General features: G+C 52.3%; 4 protein-coding genes across 11 annotated transcripts in view; 1 reads left to right on the plus strand and 3 right to left on the minus strand.

Moving 5' to 3' along the window:
- The window catches only part of nudt13 (nudix (nucleoside diphosphate linked moiety X)-type motif 13), a 4430-nt gene extending 1587 nt beyond the window's left edge, over window positions 1-2843 (plus strand). For 4 of the 5 annotated variants that reach the window (XM_068599272.1, XM_068599274.1, XM_068599277.1 and 1 more), the window contains 6 exons: window positions 274-381; window positions 1085-1191; window positions 1314-1439; window positions 1870-1981; window positions 2087-2241; window positions 2382-2843. In XM_068599272.1, the coding sequence (XP_068455373.1) occupies window positions 274-381; window positions 1085-1191; window positions 1314-1439; window positions 1870-1981; window positions 2087-2241; window positions 2382-2576 (803 nt within the window). In that variant the 3' untranslated portion in view covers window positions 2577-2843. Of the gene's footprint in view, window positions 1-273; window positions 382-1084; window positions 1192-1313; window positions 1440-1869; window positions 1982-2086; window positions 2242-2352 lie in introns of all 5 variants that reach the window. The other variant, XM_068599276.1, reaches the window with a different exon arrangement.
- On the minus strand, window positions 2786-10452 carry noc3l (NOC3-like DNA replication regulator). The gene is made up of 21 exons (XM_068599220.1): window positions 10317-10452; window positions 9308-9512; window positions 8996-9122; window positions 8748-8902; window positions 8548-8613; window positions 8251-8375; window positions 7227-7388; window positions 6828-6921; window positions 6538-6713; window positions 5825-5953; window positions 5596-5727; window positions 5384-5464; window positions 5209-5309; window positions 5052-5124; window positions 4909-4972; window positions 4462-4533; window positions 4201-4382; window positions 3996-4124; window positions 3523-3620; window positions 3099-3183; window positions 2786-3013 (listed from the first exon to the last, which is right to left on the minus strand). Exons 1-21 carry the CDS (start codon window positions 10323-10325, stop codon window positions 2909-2911), a joined length of 2370 nt encoding a protein of 789 aa, XP_068455321.1. The 5' UTR covers window positions 10326-10452; the 3' UTR covers window positions 2786-2908.
- A 491-nt stretch (window positions 10453-10943) lies between these two features.
- LOC137801831 (TBC1 domain family member 12-like) lies at window positions 10944-18058 on the minus strand. 2 transcript variants are annotated; one of them, XM_068599228.1, is made up of 15 exons: window positions 17987-18058; window positions 17483-17724; window positions 16430-16946; window positions 14588-14690; window positions 14357-14481; window positions 14146-14228; window positions 13840-13957; window positions 13440-13546; window positions 13298-13360; window positions 13122-13198; window positions 12983-13054; window positions 12768-12896; window positions 12075-12184; window positions 11759-11916; window positions 10944-11566 (listed from the first exon to the last, which is right to left on the minus strand). In XM_068599228.1, the coding sequence occupies exons 3-15, from the start codon at window positions 16918-16920 to the stop codon at window positions 11424-11426; spliced, it is 1779 nt and encodes a 592-aa protein (XP_068455329.1). In that variant the 5' UTR covers window positions 16921-16946; window positions 17483-17724; window positions 17987-18058; the 3' UTR covers window positions 10944-11423. The 2 variants fall into 2 exon arrangements, with proteins under 2 accessions (XP_068455329.1, XP_068455330.1); XM_068599229.1 differs by having other exon boundaries at window positions 11426-11566; window positions 11759-11894.
- Window positions 18059-18215: 157 nt separating this feature from the next.
- si:ch211-207i20.2 (uncharacterized protein LOC568537 homolog) overlaps window positions 18216-20000 on the minus strand; it is a 4462-nt gene continuing 2677 nt past the window's right edge. For all 3 annotated transcript variants that reach the window (XM_068599244.1, XM_068599243.1, XM_068599242.1), the window contains exons 5-7: window positions 19732-19766; window positions 19565-19646; window positions 18216-19162 (exon numbers count right to left, since the gene is read on the minus strand). In XM_068599244.1, coding sequence (XP_068455345.1) covers window positions 18237-19162; window positions 19565-19646; window positions 19732-19766 — 1043 coding nt within the window. In that variant the 3' untranslated portion in view covers window positions 18216-18236. The remainder of the gene's footprint in view (window positions 19163-19564; window positions 19647-19731; window positions 19767-20000) is intronic.

Below are 20000 nucleotides of genomic sequence, written 5' to 3' on the forward strand. Positions count from 1 at the left end.
ACAGGCACACGACAAATGGAAGGCAACCGCAGGGGGAGAATCTCAAGAGGAGAACCGTATGGGGAGAACCTCACGAGAACCACAGGGGGTCGAATCTAAAGAGAACCGCAGGTTGAGAACTTAAAGTGGAGAACCACAAGTACAGGAGCTCAGGAAAGTTATTAGTTTGAGAACTTTGAAAGAGAATGTCAGTGAGAAAAGAATGAAAACGTCAGAGGCAGAACATGGTAGAACCTCAGACAACACTCCTGATGAGCATTCTGTGTGTTCCAGACGTGCAGGCGATGCTGGAGAGACTCGGTTTAGACGGCACCCTGCTGGAAGAGTCGGTTCTGATTGGCTGCTCTGAACAGAACCAGGTCCAGTTCTGTCTGGACGTCGGTAAGAACACTCATCTAGAACGCTGCAAAGAGAGGATTTAGTTTCTTATGGTCTGAGAGTCCTTCAGGTTCCTACTCCAGGCGCTCGTGTGCTTGTTACCAAGGAGAGGCTTCTGTCTGGCCGCGAGCAAACAGGCCTGCAGAGATGGTTCCTTCTGGAAGGTTCTCCCAGGTCGTCTGGGCGGCTTGAGGAAGAGTCCTGTGGTTCCAAACTCCGTCCCTGTCCAGATGAGGGAGGCCACTGTGCTCATTGGGACCTTCAGAGCGGCAGAAATGTTTTTGTCCCCTTTGCAGCTCTGGGCCTCCATAGCATTCAGTCCTGGAGGTCTCCAGCCTGATCCTGGACCCTTTGTTTTGTGCTCTGACATGCGCCGTCACCAGTTGGCCTGGTGTTCTGCAGACAGCCGGGTGGTTTCTATCATGTCCAGTCACCTCATTTAGCACAAGTGGACTCCAATCAAGGTGTAGGAACATCTGAAGGATGAGCAGTGGGAACAGGAGCTCCATGTTGAGTGTCATGGCAAAGACTGAATACTTATGTTGTATTTTCATTCTTTCTTCTTTCAGTAAAACTTTCCACAAAACCTTTCCCTCATTATGGGGTGTTGTGTGTAGAATGTTGAGGAAAGCAGTCTACACGTTAGTGGGTTCCTGAATGCGCCAGTCTACACTGGGTTCTATGTGGTCTGTGTTTGCGGTTCTAGGAGAACTGGATCGAGCAGCAGTAGAACAAGTGTGTGGAGGAAACTTCATCAGTCTGAGGAAGGCCTTCTTTCTCCTGACGGAACCAGAGGCACCTCTAGTGGCCAAGGTGGGTACTAAAACTAGTACTGTGTGTTCTACAACTAGTACTGTCTTCTGAACTGACTCACCTGTTGTAACTAGTGGTCAGGTCCTGATCCGGGTCTGTCCTGATCCGGTTCTGTCCTTCAGGGTCAGGCTCTGCTGCGCTGGCATCAAACCAGCGGCTTTTGCAGCGCCACAGGCAAGCCGACCCAACGGAACCAGGCAGGAAGTCAGAGAGTCTGCAGCCGCTCCGGCATCACCTACTACCCCAAGGTAGGAACCTGCTGGAACCAGGTCTACACCAGATCTGAATCTGGTCTAGACTAGATCTGAACCAGCTGGAAACCAGGATTGAACCAGATCCAAAACAAGATCTGACCCAGTACTAAACGAGATCCAAAGCACATCCAGACCAGCTTGTTACCTTGTTCTCTGTGGTGTTTTTTTATTGAGTTCCTCCTGGTCTTGACTGGGTCCCTTTGGTCTTGACTGTCTTGACTGGTTCCTCCTGGTTTTGACTGGTTTCCCTTGGTCTTGACTGGTTCCTCCTGGTCTTTACTGGTTCCTCTTGGTCTTGACTGGTTCCTCTTGGTCTTGACTAGTTTCCCTTGGTCTTGACTGGTTCCTCCTGGTCTTGACTGGTTCCCCTTGGTCTTGACTGGTTCCTCCTGGTCTTGACTGGTTCCTCCTGGTCTTTCTCCAGATGTCTCCGGTGGTCATCGTCTTGGTGTCTGATGGGAAACGGTGTTTGTTAGGCCGTCAGTCGTCCTTTCCTCAGGGCATGTACAGTGCTCTGGCCGGCTTCTGTGACATGGGTCAGTTACCTGTCTCCATACTTACCTGTCTCCATAAATACCTCACCTGGTTTCCCGTCCGTCTGCTCACCTGGTTTCGTGTCTGTTTCTCTGTGGGTGGTCCAGGTGAGACCGTGGAGGAGACTCTGTGCAGGGAGGTGGCTGAGGAGGTGGGTCTGGAGGTCTCCAGGGTCTCCTACAGCTCCTCGCAGCACTGGCCGTTTCCTCACAGCTCCTTCATGATGGGCTTCCATGCCTCTGTTAGCCCCGCCCACTCTCAGGTGAGCTCTCACACCTTTAAAAGGTTCATCTTTATCTTATATAATATATCTTCTGAGGTCCAGCAGGAGAACTTCCCGTTGTATCATGTGAACCGCTGGTCATGTGACCAGCCGTCATGTGACCCGCTGTCTGTCCACAGCTGTCCGTTGACCACACGGAGCTGGAGGATGCTCGCTGGTTCAGTCTGGAGGAAATCTCCTCCGCCCTGCAGGTGAAGACTCCGCCCAGGAGAGGGGACCCCCCCGTCCTCTGGCTTCCTCCAAAACACGCCATCGCCAACCGCCTCATCACAGAGTGGACGGACCATCAGCAACGCGGCGAGGAAGGACAGTGACGTCCAGACAGACCGGACTCACGTCTACAGGTCCAGGGTCAGAGTCAGGGTCCAGGGCCCAGGGTCCAGGCTGAGTGCCACCCTGAGACTCAGAAGGACTTCTACATAGAACGACCAGAACAACCCCCGCCGCCCCCTACTCACACACACAGAGGAAGTATTTTCTGCTGATTTTCAAAATAAAACATGGATAGATGTAGAAACGTTTATTCATTCATCAGCAGAGTTTATCAACAGAATTTTGTTCAATAAAAGATCTGAACTTCATTTGGGTTTAGTCTCTGAGTGCGTGTGTGTCAGTTATGTGTGTGTGTGTCAGTTATGTGTGTGTGTCAGTGTGTAGTGAAGTCCAGCGGGATGTCCTCAGCAGTCAGGGCGCTCTCAGCTCGTCTCTGCAGCTCAGCGTCTAGCAACGTCGCTCCGAACGCAAAACGATCCTGATGAACAAAATCTACATTCAGGATCAATATTCATATTGATCGACAGGGATCGCAAGTATAAAGGTGCGTTTGCTTCGTGTACCTTCTTCTTGGTGCCGGGTGGAGCTACAGGGGGGTTGAAGGTCATGTCTTTGACGCTGTAGACGTTGAACAGCTCTGCTGGAGATCTGGACAGGAAGTCAACACGCAACCACAGGAAGTCAACACGCAACCACAGGAAGTCAACACGCAACCACAGGACGTCAACACGCAACCACAGGACGTCAACACGCAACCACAGGACGTCAACACGCAACCACAGGAAGGTCAACACGCAACCACAGGAAGTCAACACGCAACCACAGGACGTCAACACGCAACCACAGGACGTCAACACGCAACCACAGGACGTCAACACGCAACCACAGGACGTCAACACGCAACCACAGGAAGTCAACACGCAACCACAGGAAGTCAACACACAACCACAGGAAGTCAACACACGCCATGAGAGTTTAAGAACGTACCTGCGGCTCAGGTCCGCACTGAGCGCCGCCGCCCCGTCACTGGGAGCCCCCCTGCTGAGATGAACCGCTATCCGCTGCACCACCGGGTGGTAGTGCCTCTGTGGTGGGGACAGGAGTGTTAGACAACGCAGCGCTAGCACAACGCTAACACATCGCTAGCACAACGCTAACACATCGCTAGCACAACACAGCGCTAGCCCAACGCAGCACTGTACTAGTGCCTGCAGTGTGTGTACTAGTGCCTGCAGTGTGTGTACGAGTGCCTGCAGTGTGTGTACGAGTGCCTGCAGTGTGTGTACGAGTGCCTGCAGTGTGTGTACGAGTGCCTGCAGTGTGTGTACGAGTGCCTGCAGTGTGTGTACGAGTGCCTGCAGTGTGTGTACGAGTGCCTGCAGAGTGTGTACGAGTGCCTGCAGAGTGTGTACCAGTGCCTGCAGAGTGTGTACCAGTACCTGCAGTGTGTGTACCAGTACCTGCAGTGTGTGGAGTTCCCACAATGCCGTGTTCTGGGCGTTGCAGTGCTCCGGCTCGTCGAGCTCCGGCAGGTAGAAGCCGCTGCCCTGAGACTCGTTGTCCAACAGGAAGTCACACTTCGGGAACGCCTAAAACACAAACAGTCAATACGGTATACTTGTAGTACTTTTACAGCCGTGTGGTACTTCAACGTGTAGTACTCACGTGCACGATGGACCTGTTGGCGGCGAGCAGCCCCACGCTGGCGTCGGGCAGCACGTGCAGACTGAGAACGCTCAGGCGCTTCACGAACGCCATCGCCCGCTGCAGGGTCACCTGCTTCCTGCGACGAATCAGCATGGTGTCCAGGCAGCGCAGCACGATGATGATGTCATCATTGGGCGCCCCTGAGACAGACGGACGACAGCTTTACGTGACGGAGGACCAAACGGACGCTCAACAGAAAGTGAAGAGTTAAAATCTGACCTGCGTGAAGAAGAAGCAACATCCTGTAGAGCTGAGAGTAGAAGGTGAGCGGGTCCACCGTCAGGACCGCACCTGGGGAGGGGGGGGGGTGAGAGACAGACAGACATGTGGACAGGAAGGCAGACAGGAAGGAAGACAGACAGACAGGCAGGAAGGCAGACAGACAGGAAGGCAGACAGGAATGCAGACAGACAGGAAGGCAGACAGACAGGAAGGCAGACAGACAGACAGGAAGGCAGACAGGAATGCAGACAGACAGGAAGGCAGACAGACAGGAAGGCAGACAGACAGGAAGGCAGACAGACAGACAGACAGGAAGGCAGACAGACAGACAGACAGGAAGGCAGACAGACAGACAGACAGACAGACAGACAGGAATGCAGACAGACAGGAAGGCAGACAGACAGACAGACAGGAATGCAGACAGACATGAAGACAGACAGGTACCTTGTCCTGACAGGATGGTGAAGACCGTCTGGATGCAGTGGAGACTCTCCCGATTGGTCAGATCCTGTTGATATGAGGACGTTAATCGATTGGTCGGTCTGATACCGGCCCGTTCAGGGGGCGGGGTCGAGCAGAATACTTACTCCTGATTGGACGAGGTTCTGCAGCACGTTGAGCAGGTCGTCAAAGAACTCCAAGTTGATCAGGTGAGCAAAGCTGACAGGAAGTGACATCACAGTAATCATTAGTGTGTCTGTGTATGAGTGTGTGAGTGTGTGTGTGTGTGTGTGTGTGTCGTACTTAGCGAGTCCCTCCAGAACAGCTGGAAGAAGAACAGATTTCTGAGCTTTCTTTAAAATCCTGAAGTAAATGAGGAAGACGATGTTCAGAGTCTCTGTGTGCTGAGGAAGAGGAGGAAAGAGTTCAATCCAGTTGCTCTTCATCACTCTTCATGTTAAACGATCCTCTGACTTACCAGCTTGATCTTCTTCTCTTTGCTGTCTGAGGCTTCAGCTTCTAGAAGCTCCTGATCCAGCTTCTCTCCAGCCTTCTTCCACTGGACACAAACACACACACACACACACACACACACACACACACACACGTGTTACTTCAAGTGTCAGCAGAGAGAGGTGCGCTTCATTTACCTTCCTCTGCATCCTGGACAGAGAGGTGCGCTTCATTTACCTTCCTCTGCATCCTGGACAGGTGCTTCTTCTTCTCTTTGTGGTACATTAACTTCTTCGTTGGTGCCGTGTCCTGCAGGTCTTTCTTCATCTGGACCTCCTTGATCCTCAGGCAGAGCAGAGTCCTGAGCATCTAGGGAGGGGGAGTTAGTCTGGGTCTGACATCACTGCAGGTGAGGGGGAGGGGTCTGACATCACTGTCCAACAGGTGGGTGTGTTTGATTCGTTACCTCAGGCCGGACGTTGAAGCTGAGGCTCTTGATGACTCCGGAGATGACGCGCACCGTGGCCAACGAAGCCCCGCCCTCTTTGTCCTGCTGGAAGAGCTTCCTGAACGCATCACAACACACACCTGACACCTGTAACAGACACCTGAACGCATCACAACACACACCTGACACCTGTAACAGACACCTGAACGCATCACAACACACGCCTGACACCTGTAACAGACACCTGAACGCATCACAACACACACCTGACACCTGTAACAGACACCTGAACGCATCACAACACACGCCTGTAACAGACACCTGAACGCATCACAACACACGCCTGTAACAGACACCTGAACGCATCACAACACACGCCTGTAACAGACACCTGAACGCATCACAACACACGCATGTAACAGACACCTGAACGCATCACAACACACGCATGTAACAGACACCTGAATGCATCATAACACACACCTGTAACAGACACCTGAACGCATCACAACACACACCTGTAACAGACACCTGAACGCATCACAACACACACCTGTAACAGACACCTGAACGCATCACAACACACACCTGTAACAGACACCTGAACGCATCACAACACACACCTGTAACAGACACCTGAACGCATCACAACACACACCTGTAACAGACACCTGAACGCATCACAACACACACCTGTAACAGACACCTGAACGCATCACACAGGAACTCACCTGCGGCACGGCGTCGTTCATGAGGGGAACGAGGATGACGACGATGTTGTTGTGGAAGTTGAAGTGAGGAAGAGCGAGCAGCAGCTCACACAGGCAGCGCACCGCCACCTGAGCCAGACCCAGGTAGGACTGCAGGCCCACGGCCTCACGGCGCTTCTTCTTCTGCTGCTTCCAGTCTGAGGACGCCATGGAGAGGGGAGGAGGGAGGGTGAGTGTGTGTGTGTGTGTGTGTGTGTGTGTGTGTGTGTGTGTGTGTGTGTGTGTGTGTGTGTGTGTGTGTGTGTGTGTACCTTTGACGGTCTGCTCTAGGTCCTCCAGGTAGAACTTATACTGACTGACTAAACCCTCCTCGAAGTCTCGAAGCTGCTGCGTCTCTTTCTTCACCTGCAAACGACCACACGACCACATGACCACACGACCACATGACCACATGACCACATGACCACACGACCACATGACCACATGACCACACGACCACACGACCACATGACCACACGACCACATGACCACACGACCACATGACCACACGACCACACGACCACACGACCACACGACCACACGACCACACGACCACACGACCACATGACCACACGACCACATGACCACATGACCACATGACCACACGACCACACGACCACACGACCACACGACCACACGACCACACCCCTCTCTCTCTCACACACACTGACCTTGGAGGCCTTCTCCTCAGAGGTCAGAGGTCGGATCCTGTAGGTCGGGGCGACGTCTTTAAAGATCTCCATCAGAGAAACCATCACCAGCTTCCTGACCGTCACGGCCACCGAGGGGTCCGACTCCATGAGCATGGCCCGCAGCTGCTTCACCCTCTGGATCTACACACACACACGTTGCTGTCGGGATCAGACACCTCACTCACTCTCACACACACACACACACACACACCTCTCTCTCACACACACACACACCTCTCTCTCACACACACACACACACACACACACACACACCTCTCTCTCACACAGACACACACACACACACCTCACTCTCACACAGACACACACACACACACACACACACACACACACACACACACACCTCTCTCTCTCTCTCTCTCTCTCTCACACACACACACACACACACCTCTCTCTCACACAGACACACACAGACACACCTCTCTCTCACACAGACACACCTCTCTCTCACACAGACACACACACACACACACCTCTCTCTCACACAGACACACACACACACACACCTCTCTCTCACACAGACACACACACACACACCTCTCTCACACAGACACACACACACACACCTCTCTCTCACACAGACACACACACACACCTCTCTCTCACACAGACACACACACACACCTCTCTCTCACACAGACACACACACACACCTCTCTCTCACACAGACACACACACACACCTCTCTCTCACACAGACACACACACACACCTCTCTCTCACACAGACACACACACACACCTCTCTCTCACACAGACACACACACACACCTCTCTCTCACACAGACACACACACACACCTCTCTCTCACACAGACAGACACACACACCTCTCTCTCACACAGACAGACACACCTCTCTCTCTCTCTCTCTCTCTCTCTCTCTCTCTCTCTCTCTCTCTCTCTCTCTCTCTCTCTCTCTCTCTCTCTCTCTCTCTCTCTCTCTCTCTCTCTCTCTCTCTCTCTCTCTCTCTCTCTCTCTCTCTCACGTTGCTGTAGGGGTCAGACACCACAGCTGACCCCAGGCGTGCGATGCAGAGCTTCCTGTCGTTGATCTTTGAGACTCTGAGCTGCTGCTGCTGGTGTGAGGTCAGAGGGGCGGAGTCCTGTGGGTCTGTGGGGTATTAAACTAATATTACTGATATTACCACACTAATATTACTAATATTATTGAGCTTGATAGTATTTGATGTGAAGCATTCAGGTGCTGAATAAAAAAGTAGATGATAATTATTAATCATTCATATAAACTCTTCTGACATCCTCAGGTCAAAGGTCACGCGTACCATCCAACTCCTCCTCTGCAGCAGCTTCCTCCTCCTCCTCTTCCTCCTCCAGTTGGTCTGTGACGACTACACACACACACACACACACACACACACACACACACACACACACACACACGTCATTGGGCCTGGCAGACAGGAAGTGGGCGGGCCTGGCAGACAGGAAGTGGGCGGGCCTGGCAGACAGGAAGTGGGCGTACCTCTCTCCACGCTGCGGGGCACCACCCCCCGGCGGTCCTTGATGGGCAGCAGGTGGATCACCTCCTTCTCCTCCGTCCTCGCCAGCTTCCTGGGGATTTTCTCGTGGCCGCGCATCACCTCGCCGCTCCGCCTCTTGCCCCCGTGCACCGGCCCGCTGCGGCGGCGAAACAAGCACACCTCAGTCACACGCTTGTTACACGCTTCTCTTTAGCGTGTTTTACAAGTGTGTGTCTGTGTGTGTGTGTACCATGACGACAGGTCCCTGGTGACGAAGGAGGCGTGGCCCGCCAGGTCTCTCATCCTCTGTAGGTCGTCTTCCTCCATCATGTCCGTTGGCAGACTGTCCAAGAACTCATCCTCCACATCTTCCTCCTCTGGGAGACACACAAGACTTTTCTAAATACAAAGTACACAAGTACACACTTGGGATGCAGGGCATCATTGTGCAGCTGGACAGCTGTTGACTTCAGTATCGTGACTTCAGTATCGTGACCAGAATGCATCTTGGCAGCAGCCAGTGATGGGGTGAGAGCAGTGCATTGTGGGACAGCCTCCTCACCGGGTGTCTTCCTGTACGTCTCCAGGGGGCGGGGCTTGCTGAGCACGTTGTCCTTCACCGCCTGCCGCAGCTTCTTCTGCTCTTTGCGCTGCTTCTTCGCCACGTTCTCCTGCTTCATCTGACGATTCTTCGTCTTGTTCTCCAGCTTCACGCCGCTCGTCTTCAGCAGGCGGCGGAACGTCGGGCGACGCTTCTTAGAGCGAGGCTGAGGGGGGGAGGAGAGAGGGAAGAGGAGAGAGAGAGGGATAGGAGGAGGAGAGAGGGAGGGATAGGAGGAGGAGAGAGGGAGGGATAGGAGGAGGTGAGAGGGATAGGAGGAGGAGAGAGGGATCGGAGGAGGAGACACGGAGGAAGAGAGGGAGGAGGAGAGAGAGAGGGAGGAGAGAGAGAGGGATAGGAGGAGGTGAGAGGGATAGGAGGAGAGAGGGAGGGATAGGAGGAGGTGAGAGGGAGGAGGAGAGAGGGAGGGATAGGAGGAGGTGAGAGGGATAGGAGGAGGAGAGAGGGATAGGAGGAGGTGAGAGGGATAGGAGAGAGGGAGGAGGAGAGAGAGAGAGAGGAGGGCAATAATAAATAAATATGTACAACTGAGAACCAATGAAAGTGAAGAAAAACAATAACAACAATAATAATTATTATTATTATTATTATTATTATTGGACTGGACCCCTTAAGACGAGACTGGGTTCTTTAGTGTATTTCTACAGTCAAACATAATTCAGTGAACCAATGCATCTGTGAGCGCTTTAATATATATAATTATAATTATAATAATAATAATAATAATAATAATAATAACGGCTCCGGTTCGTTCTCCTCGCGCCGATAGAACCGAGGGACTCTTGTCTTTTCGGAAATACTTGAAGTTCCGTCCCACACGGAGCGAGGCTTCCTCTGGAGGCTCGAGCACCTTAAACCCGCACTTCTAAATCTGGAGTCTGGCAGCAGACTTTCGGCGTCACGTGTTCCCTTAACGGCATAAATCCCCGGTTCTTCAGGGTGAACTTACCGGACTCATGGCGGCAACTCTCTGTCTCCCCCCGCAGCTTCAGGCCGAGCTTCGATCACCTTTTCTCGGGTGAGCGAGACGAAACGTGTCGGTGTGTTGTGGTGGAAAAGTTTGTTTCCACACGCGCGTTGACCGGAAGTCCGGGTTCAGAGCGACAACCCGGAAGTGCTCGAGTGAACTGATGGTGCGCAGCGCCCCCCAGCGGCCGGAGGTCACGTCACAGGACACAATAGGCTCGTTCGCGATGAGTCAGTTCTGCGCAGAATCGATCACCGGCGATCGGCGCAATGCATGCCGGTTAGAGTTGTGTCCGTCCCAATCCCAATTCCCACCGTAAACCTTGAAGCCCTGAACCCTCAGGGACTCAATGACGTCACCTCTCAGTGGTTGAGTGTGAGAAATATAGTGAAACTTTGTTATTTATAGTCATAAATATAATAAAACACGTTGATACAGTGTTATTACTCGTAAATATAATAAAACATGTTGATAGTGTTTTATATCGTCATAAATATAATAAAACATGTTGATACAGTGTTATTTATAGTCATAAATATAATGAAACATGTCGATACAGTGTTATTTATAGTCATAAATATAATAAAACATGTCAATACAGTGATATTTTAGTCATAAATACAATAACATGTTGATACAGTGTTATTTATAGTCATAAATATAATGATACAGTAGTTTAATAATATACATAATCAATGTTGAGTTGTGTTTAAAAGTTTGAAAATTGTAAAATAACCAGAAATGGAACAGCAGAAAGAATCCAGACTTAAATAATAAAACAACGGTCAAAATGTTTGTCGACTCAGACCCAGCAAAAGATTATTATTAAATATGGTTTTATCTCTATTGTCTAATAATCATGAATACATGACACAATAAATACTAAAACAGGAATTAATGTGCAGGAAAATAATTTAATTTCCCAAATCTTTCGTTTCTGTTGATTTATTTCTGTTTTAATTCCTTCCAGCTCTATTTATTTATGAGTAACATGTAAATGACACTAATTATCCTTATTAATTACTCTATGTTTCAGAATCGGTTATGGTTATTCATAATATTAATAATAAATATAAATAATAATAATAATCAGCTGCTCCGCTCAGAGTCTCTGCCCGACGACAACACCTGAGTCCACTTCCTGCTCCCACTCAGCATGGGCGTGGCTGAGATGCAGGCGAACAGTCTGTCAGAGAGCAGCTCCTCGTCTGGGAGGCGGGACAGGAACTGAGCTGGAGAGAGAGGAGAGAGAGAAGGAGGAGCCTCAGGTGAGGAGAGAGAGAGGAGGAGCCTCAGGTGAGGAGAGAGAGAAGGAGGAGCCTCAGGTGAGGAGAGAGAGGAGGAGCCTCAGGTGAGGAGAGAGAGAGGAGGAGCCTCAGGTGAGGAGAGAGAGAGGAGGAGCCTCAGGTGATGAGTAGGCTCACCGATGCTGACCAGGTCCAGGTGCAGCAGGTGGTCCTGGTAGAGCCTCAGGATCCCCAGAGCCGTCCTGAACAAGAACTCCTCCCCGTCCCGAAGGAAGACGTCCCACACTCTGCAGGCCACGTCCAGGGGGAGGGGCTTCATGTAGAGGGACAGGATCCTTAGGGTGGGGGGTATTGGAGGGGGAGGGGGGTTTGACTCTGCTGGTCCACTTCCCCCTTTCCTTGGTGGATCCAACAGAGTCCACGTCCCTCAGTCCAAGTGGACTCTGTTGGTTCACCGTGGGAAGGGAAGTGGACTACCTGAGGTCTGACTCACCAGTCCAGGAGGTAGAGGTCTGGAGTCACACCTGAAGACTGGAAATGGAGGAAGAGACGGGGAAGAGTCTCCTGAAAGAACACCTGGAACGCCCCGAAGTACCTGAGCATCTAGACAGAGAGAGAGACAGAGAGAGAGAGAGAGAGAGAGAGAGAGAGAGAGAGAGAGACAGAGAGAGAGACAGAGAGAGAGAGAGAGAGAGAGAGAGAGAGAGAGAGAGAGAGAGAGAGAGAGAGAGAGACCAGGTTAAGGTCTAGGTTAAGGTTAAGGACCAGGTTAAGGTCTAGGTTAAGGTTAAGGACCAGGTTAAGGTCTGGGTTAAGGTTAAGGACCAGGTTAAGGTTAAGGTCCAGGTTAAGGTTAAGGTTAAGGACCAGGTTAAGGTCTAGGTTAAGGTTAAGGACCAGGTTAAGGTCCAGGTTAAGGTTAAGGACCAGGTTAAGGTCTAGGTTAAGGTTAAGGACCAGGTTAAGGTTAAGGTTAAGGACTAGGTTAAGGTTAAGGTCCAGGTTAAGGACCAGGTTAAGGTTAAGGTTAAGGACCAGGTTAAGGTTAAGGTCCAGGTTAAGGACCAGGTTAAGGTTAAGGTCCAGGTTAAGGTTAATCACCAGGTCCAGGTTAATCACCAGGTCCAGGTTAAGGACCAGGTTAAGCTCTAGGTCCAGGCTAAGGTCCAGGTTAAAGTCCAGGTACCCGTTGGTGGTCCCCTCTGTAGAAAGCCAGCTGGCAGGGTCTGTTGATCAGGTTGGAGAAGCTGATGAAGACCTCCACCTCGTCCATGTTCAGGATAAACATGGCCGCCAGGGAGGACATCGCCTGCACCTGAGAGACAAAGATACAAAGATGTGTGTGTGTGTGTGTGTGTGTGTGTGTGTGTGTGTGTGTGTGTGTGTGTGTGACTGACTTACATATCCTACATCAGGTCTGTAACAGGTGTAAGCTCCCAGAATGCTTTGCAGCAGGTCGTGGTAAGGCCCGCCCTACAAAATAAAAGTCTGAATTGACTGCCTGTCCCTCGCAGCAGGTGAGGATGTGTCTGTCTCAAACCTTGTGGAAGACGAGGAGCGAGGGCAAAGTCCTGGACACGTCCCGCGCGACAAGCTGCAGGTCAGCAGGCGCTGCACCTGCAGGTAAACAACGGGTAAACAACGGGTAAACAACAGGTAAACAACAAGTAAACACCCCAGCAGGTGAGTGTACTGGTTTTAACTGGTTTTATTTACCGTCGGTCTCACTGAGGGTCCCCCACTTCTCCTTCGCTCTGGACAGGAAGATCTCATACAGCTCTGAGGAGGAAGAGGAGGAGCCGACTCAATAAAGAGGAGGAGCTTGAGGAGGAAGAGGAGGAGCTTGAGGAGGAAGTACCTGCAGTGATGTTGAGCTCGTTCCCCACGGCGAGGCTCCAGACTCGGCCTCGGACGCTGGGAGGTAAACCCCCCCACCACAGATCCTGAGCGCGGCGACTCGACCTCCTGAAACAAAGACCACAGACATCACCACAGACGCTGTGACATCACAGACGCTGTGACATCACATACATCATCACAGATGCTGTGACATCACAGACATCTCCACAGACGCTGTGACATCGCAGACGCTGTGACATCACATACACTGTGACATCACAGACTTAATCACAGACACTGTGACATCACAGACATCGCCACATACGCTGTGACATCACCGCCATCATCACAGACACTGTGACATCACAGACGTAATCACAGACGCTGTGGCATCACAGACTTCACCACAGACGCCCTACATGAGGTCCCAGTGCGGCAGGATGTGCAGGGTCCAGACCAGCGAGGTGTTGGAGAGCACCTCCTCCTGTCGGAGCCGCTCCTCCTTCTGCTGCCGCCTCCTCTGAGCCTCCTTCAGCTCTGGAGACAGACAGGAAGTCTAGAAATGGTCTCACTGGAGCATTGTGGGAAATGTAGTTCTCTTTTCCTCGAATTATTAGTTTGAACTCAATATTTTTTTTACATTAAATATTATGAAATAAAGTCACAGTATGTACTCTGATGAGCTCCACCCGTGTGGGAGGTGCAGCGGGTTAAATCTAACGCACCTCTCCGCTTGGCCGCCGCCACCATCTGCTCGTACTGCTGCCTGTGTCTCTGAGCCTCCTCCGCGGACTTGGCTGGGAGGTTCCTGCAACAGACACGCTGTTAGGACACAAGATGGCCGCCAGTGATTCAGGAAGTGGAGACAGGAAGTGATTCAACAGATAAGGATAGACAGGAAGTGATTCAGGAAGGAGATACAGGAAGTGGTCTTACGCCGGCCGGTCCTCCAGGATGAGGGCGGTGGTCGACAGCGGCTCAAACTCCACCTTTTTCTTGCTCTGCTGCCCCGCGGCATGATGGGCAGGAGAGCTGCAGGCGACCTGCCGCGCCTGAAACTCCTGCAACGACATCCCAAAGACAACAGATCTACCAGCTGCAGGCGCTCCTGGACTTTTATTTTGAAAAAGTCCTCCTTAAACAGACTTTTATTTTGGCGGCCGGTACCTGCTGGATGACCCGAGCCTGTTTAGTGGGACTCTGTTTGGGGGGAAGTTTACCAAACAGCTTCCAGCCCGGAAGGTTCTGGGTCACGGACCGCTGCTTCCTGCTGCACACACACAAACACACACACACACACACACATACACACACATACACACACATACACACACACACATACACACACACACACACACACACACACACACACACACACATACACACACATACACACACACACACACACACACACACACACACATACACACACATACACACACACACATACACACACACACACACACACACACAAACACACACACACACACATACACACACACAGATATGCATATCAGGACTGGTAAAAATGTGATATTTTAGGGTTCTCACCTTTGGGTAAACATCATTGCTCTATAGCGAACAGCCGACACACACCCTGAGCCCCGACACACACCCTGAGCCACCAAACACACCCTGAGCCACCAAACACACCCTGAACCCGTACACACACCCTGAACCCCTACACACACACCCTGAACCCCTACACACACCCTGAACCCCTACACACACCCTGAACCCCTACACACACCCTGAGCCCCGACACACACCCTGAGCCACCAAACACACCCTGAACCCGTACACACACCCTGAACCCCTACACACACACCCTGAACCCCTACACACACCCTGAGCCCCGACACACACACCCTGAACCCCTACACACACCCTGAGCCCCGACACACACCCTGAGCCACCACACACACCCTGAACCCCTACACACACCCTGAGCCCCGACACACACCCTGAGCCACCAAACACACCCTGAACCCGTACACACACCCTGAACCCCTACACACACACCCTGAACCCGTACACACACCCTGAACCCCTACACACACACCCTGAACCCCTACACACCCTGAGCCCCGACACACACACCCTGAACCCCTACACACACACCCTGAACCCCTACACACCCTGAGCCACCAAACACACCCTGAACCCCTACACACACCCTGAGCCCCGACACACACCCTGAGCCACCAAACACACCCTGAGCCACCAAACACACCCTGAACCCGTACACACACCCTGAACCCCTACACACACACCCTGAGCCCCGACACACACCCTGAGCCACCAAACACACCCTGAACCCGTACACACACCCTGAACCCGTACACACACCCTGAACCCCTACACACACCCTGAACCCCTACACACACCCTGAACCCGTACACACACACCCTGAACCCGTACACACACCCTGAACCCCTACACACACCCTGAGCCCCGACACACACCCTGAGCCACCAAACACACCCTGAACCCGTACACACACCCTGAACCCCTACACACACACCCTGAACCCGTACACACACCCTGAACCCCTACACACACACCCTGAACCCCTACACACACCCTGAGCCCCGACACACACCCTGAGCCACCAAACACACCCTGAACCCGTACACACACCCTGCGCCCTTACACACACCCTGAACCCCTACACACACACCCTGAACCCCTACACACACACCCTGAGCCCCGACACACACCCTGCGCCCTTACACACACCCTGAGCCCCGACACACACCCTGAACCCCTACACACACACCCTGAACCCCTACACACACACCCTGAACCCCTACACACACACCTTGAACCCCTACACACACACCCTGAACCCCTACACACACCCTGAACCCCTACACACACACCCTGAACCCCTACACACACCCTGAACCCCTACACACACACCCTGAACCCCTACACACACCCTGAGCCCCTCCACACACCCTGAGCCCCTCCACACACCCTGAACCCCTACACACACCCTACATGTACCTGCTGAAGTACTCGGCGAGGTCTGGCCTCCTGGACTGCAGCTCAGACTCTGGACCTCTGTGGTCCTGACCCAGCTGCCCCGGAGCGCTCTGCCTGCGGCCGCACTGGAAGGTGTTCCTGTGATGGGGGACGGGGCTACTGTGGCTCCGCTCACCTGGCTCACCTGGCTCACCTGGCAGCTCTGTTTTGAAGGCATCGTCAGAGCCGACCTCCCGGGGGTCAGAGGTCACATCCCCCTCCTGCATGTCTGAGTCGGGGTCTGAGGGGCTCAAATGCTGCGCAGAGCAGGAGGACTCGTCCGAAGCCCCGCCCCCACAGCGGTTGACCTCCGACCCTTCGGTGCAGGACGCCGGCCCGTTGGAGCAACGCGTCGCTTCAGCTCTTGGACTCATGCTGTTCGTTTGGGAGACGTCGCGGCTCAGACTAGGCCCCGCCCCCTGAGACTCGTCGGCATCCAGCGGTGAAGAGGACGTCTCGTTGCTTCTTTCCATTTCACTCCAAGCAAACCACGTCCTGTCTTTGAAGGAAAACGCATTTTAAATGCATGTATTTGTCTTGACTTTTTAAAATAATTTTAAAGTAAATAAATCATCATCAGTTGATATTTTATTTTGAAAGGAAAGCACTCGGGAACCTCCCAACGCGTGACTGGACTTCACACCTCCTTCAGGACTCCTTCCTACTGTTGGCTATTTTCATTTTGAACATAATCCGGCTGCTTTTCACAATCAAAATCAGAATCAGCTTTAATGCCCATATAGATTTCCACATCCATGGAATTTGACTCCGGTTTCCGCGCTTCCTGCTTCTTTACAATCATTTTATTATGAACCCCTGTCGTTCAGGTGATTTAACGAAAGCTAGTTTTATTTTGAAGGAGATTTTTACTAGTTTCCTCTTTTGCCATATAGGTTTATTTGGAAGGCCAGCCCCACTCGTTTCCGGTCTTGTTACAATCATTTTTATTTTGAAGGCCAGCCCTGCTCGTTTCCGGTCTTGTTACGATCATTTTTATTTTGAAGGCCAGCCCTGCTCGTTTCCGGTCCCACTCACCTCTCTGGAGCTTCTGTCAGCGCTGCTCGGCAGAAACAAACCCGGCTGCGACGCCTCGTCCTCGGTAAAGAGACAGCGGAGTCCTCCGGAGCGTCATACCGGGACACGGAGCCCTCAGGCCGGCAGAGGGGCGGTCGCTGGGCCGGTCTGAGCGGCTCTCATCCTCGGCGGTGACAGGTGAACTCGGGGCGGAGAGGCGCCATATTGATGTCCGGTGACGTGGTGACGTAGGCTACGTCATTCTGACGTCAGACGGAATGACGAGGATCGTGTACGCACGCGCGCGCGCGCGCACACACACACACACACACACACACACACACACACACACACACACAAAATAAAATGATTGATGCTGGTAATGTGTATTTTTGTGTTAAAATGGAGTCATGTGACCACAAACAGTTCATTAAAGGACAAACTGGTTTGCTGATTGTATTTATTTATTTGACCTCAAATGTAAAATATAATCTATAAAATTATAAAAGGCATTTCTGTGCATACATTCAGAGTATTTCAGCAACAAAGTTGTGGTCTCAGCCAATCAGAGAAGAGCAGTGTTTCAGTGGGCGGGGCTTGCATCAGGTTTCAGTATTTGAAGCATTATAAATCACTAAAGAGGCTCATGGGCAGTGGAATATTCAAAGAAACTGACTGAGGACCAATCGGGTGAGCGTTTACGCCTCAACATGTGAGAGCTCTGATTGGTTGAGCAAGTCCACTTCCTGTCTCGTGCCCGCCCTCCCGCCGGAGCTCATGCGTAGCCGCACTTGTGCAGCTTCAGGTTGCGCTGGTCCGAGTACGTCTTCCCGCAGCGGTCACAGATGTACTGCTTGCCGCCGGCGTGCACGTGCCTCTTGTGCGTCCTCAGGTGGCTGCCCTGGCTAAAGGTCCGGCCGCAGACGTCGCATGCGTACGGCTTCTCGCCCGTGTGCACGCGCAAGTGCAGCTTCAGGCTGTTGGCGTTGTTGAACCTCTTGTCGCAGCAGCTGCAGGCGAAGGGCCGCTCGGCGGAGTGCGTGCGCCCGTGCGAGATCAGGCTGCTCTGCTGGCTGAACGTCTTGCCGCACTGCTGGCAGCCGAACGGGCGCTCGCCGGTGTGGACCCGGCGGTGGATCTTCAGGTTCACCGCCTGGCGGAAGGTTTTCCCGCAGAGGTCGCAGCCGTAGGGCCGCAGCCCGCTGTGGATCCGCTGGTGGTTCTTGAGGTTGACGGCGTGCCGGAAGGTTTTTGGGCACTGGTCGCAGCCGAAGGGCTTCTGCCCGGTGTGGATGAGCTGGTGCGTCTTCAGCGTGACGGCGCGGGTGAAGCCTTTCCCGCAGGCGGCGCACACGTACACCTTGTCAGCGGTGTGCGTGTGCGCGTGGCGCTGCAGGTTCTGCGGCAGATTGAAGCGGCGGCCGCAGACCTCGCAGCCGTGCGGCTTCTCGCCCGTGTGGACGACGGCGTGCGTCTTTAGCTGCGCCCGCTTGGAGAAGCGCTTGCCGCACTGCGCGCACTCATGCGGCCGCTTCTCTCCGGCGTGGACGCGGCGGTGGACCGTCAGGCCGCTTTCGGACGGGAAGGACTTACCGCACGCCGCACACGTGAAGTGCTTCCACGAGGCGCTCTGCAGAACCAAAGGCGGGCGGAGGTCAGAGGTCACCGGTGTGATGTCACCGGCAGCTTCTACTCTAGCTCCTGGAACGGGTATGAATTAGATATGTATCAGGTATGGATTGCATATGGATCAGGTATATATCAGGTATATATCAGGTATGATTGAGGTATATATCAGGTATGATTGAGGTATATATCAGGTATGATTGAGGTATATATCAGGTATATATCAGGTATGATTCAGGTATATATCAGGTATGATTCAGGTATATATCAGGTATATATCAGGTATGATTCAGGTATATATCAGGTATGATTCAGGTATATATCAGGTATATATCAGGTATGATTGAGGTATATATTAGGTATGATTGAGGTATATATTAGGTATGATTCAGGTATATATCAGGTATGATTCAGGTATATATCAGGTATGATTCAGGTATATATCAGGTATGATTCAGGTATGGATCGGATACTCACGCTCAGCGATGGCTCCCAGGTCGATGTGGCCGTATTCGTCTTTAACAGTCACCGCCAGGACAAACGGGTCCTCTGGTTTGGTCTGCAGTCACACAAGCGAATAGACGTCTCAGTCGGGTCAGTGAACGCACCACTGATGAACAGGTGAGTCAGCAGGTGAGTCTTACCTGAGTGGATCTGTGAATGTCGCAGTGTTGGTCCTCTGTGATGGACAAATCAGACGTTAGAACAGAGATCCAGACTTCAGTCTCAGTTGAAACATCTCATTTATGGGCTGCTAGCTAGCTAGCTATATGATTTCATGCTACATAGTGCTGCAACAACGAATCGATAAAAATCGATTATTAAAAAAGTTGGCAACGAATTTCTCCTCTCCGTCGATAAAATCCACGCCAAGGTTTTTTGAAAAGTTGGCAGCTCTGCGTATGTCGCTGCA

This window comes from Clinocottus analis, unplaced genomic scaffold (assembly GCF_023055335.1).
Source record: "Clinocottus analis isolate CAN_PGR_092001 unplaced genomic scaffold, fCliAna1.0.p SCAF_44, whole genome shotgun sequence".
Taxonomy (NCBI): Eukaryota; Metazoa; Chordata; class Actinopteri; order Perciformes; family Cottidae; genus Clinocottus; species Clinocottus analis.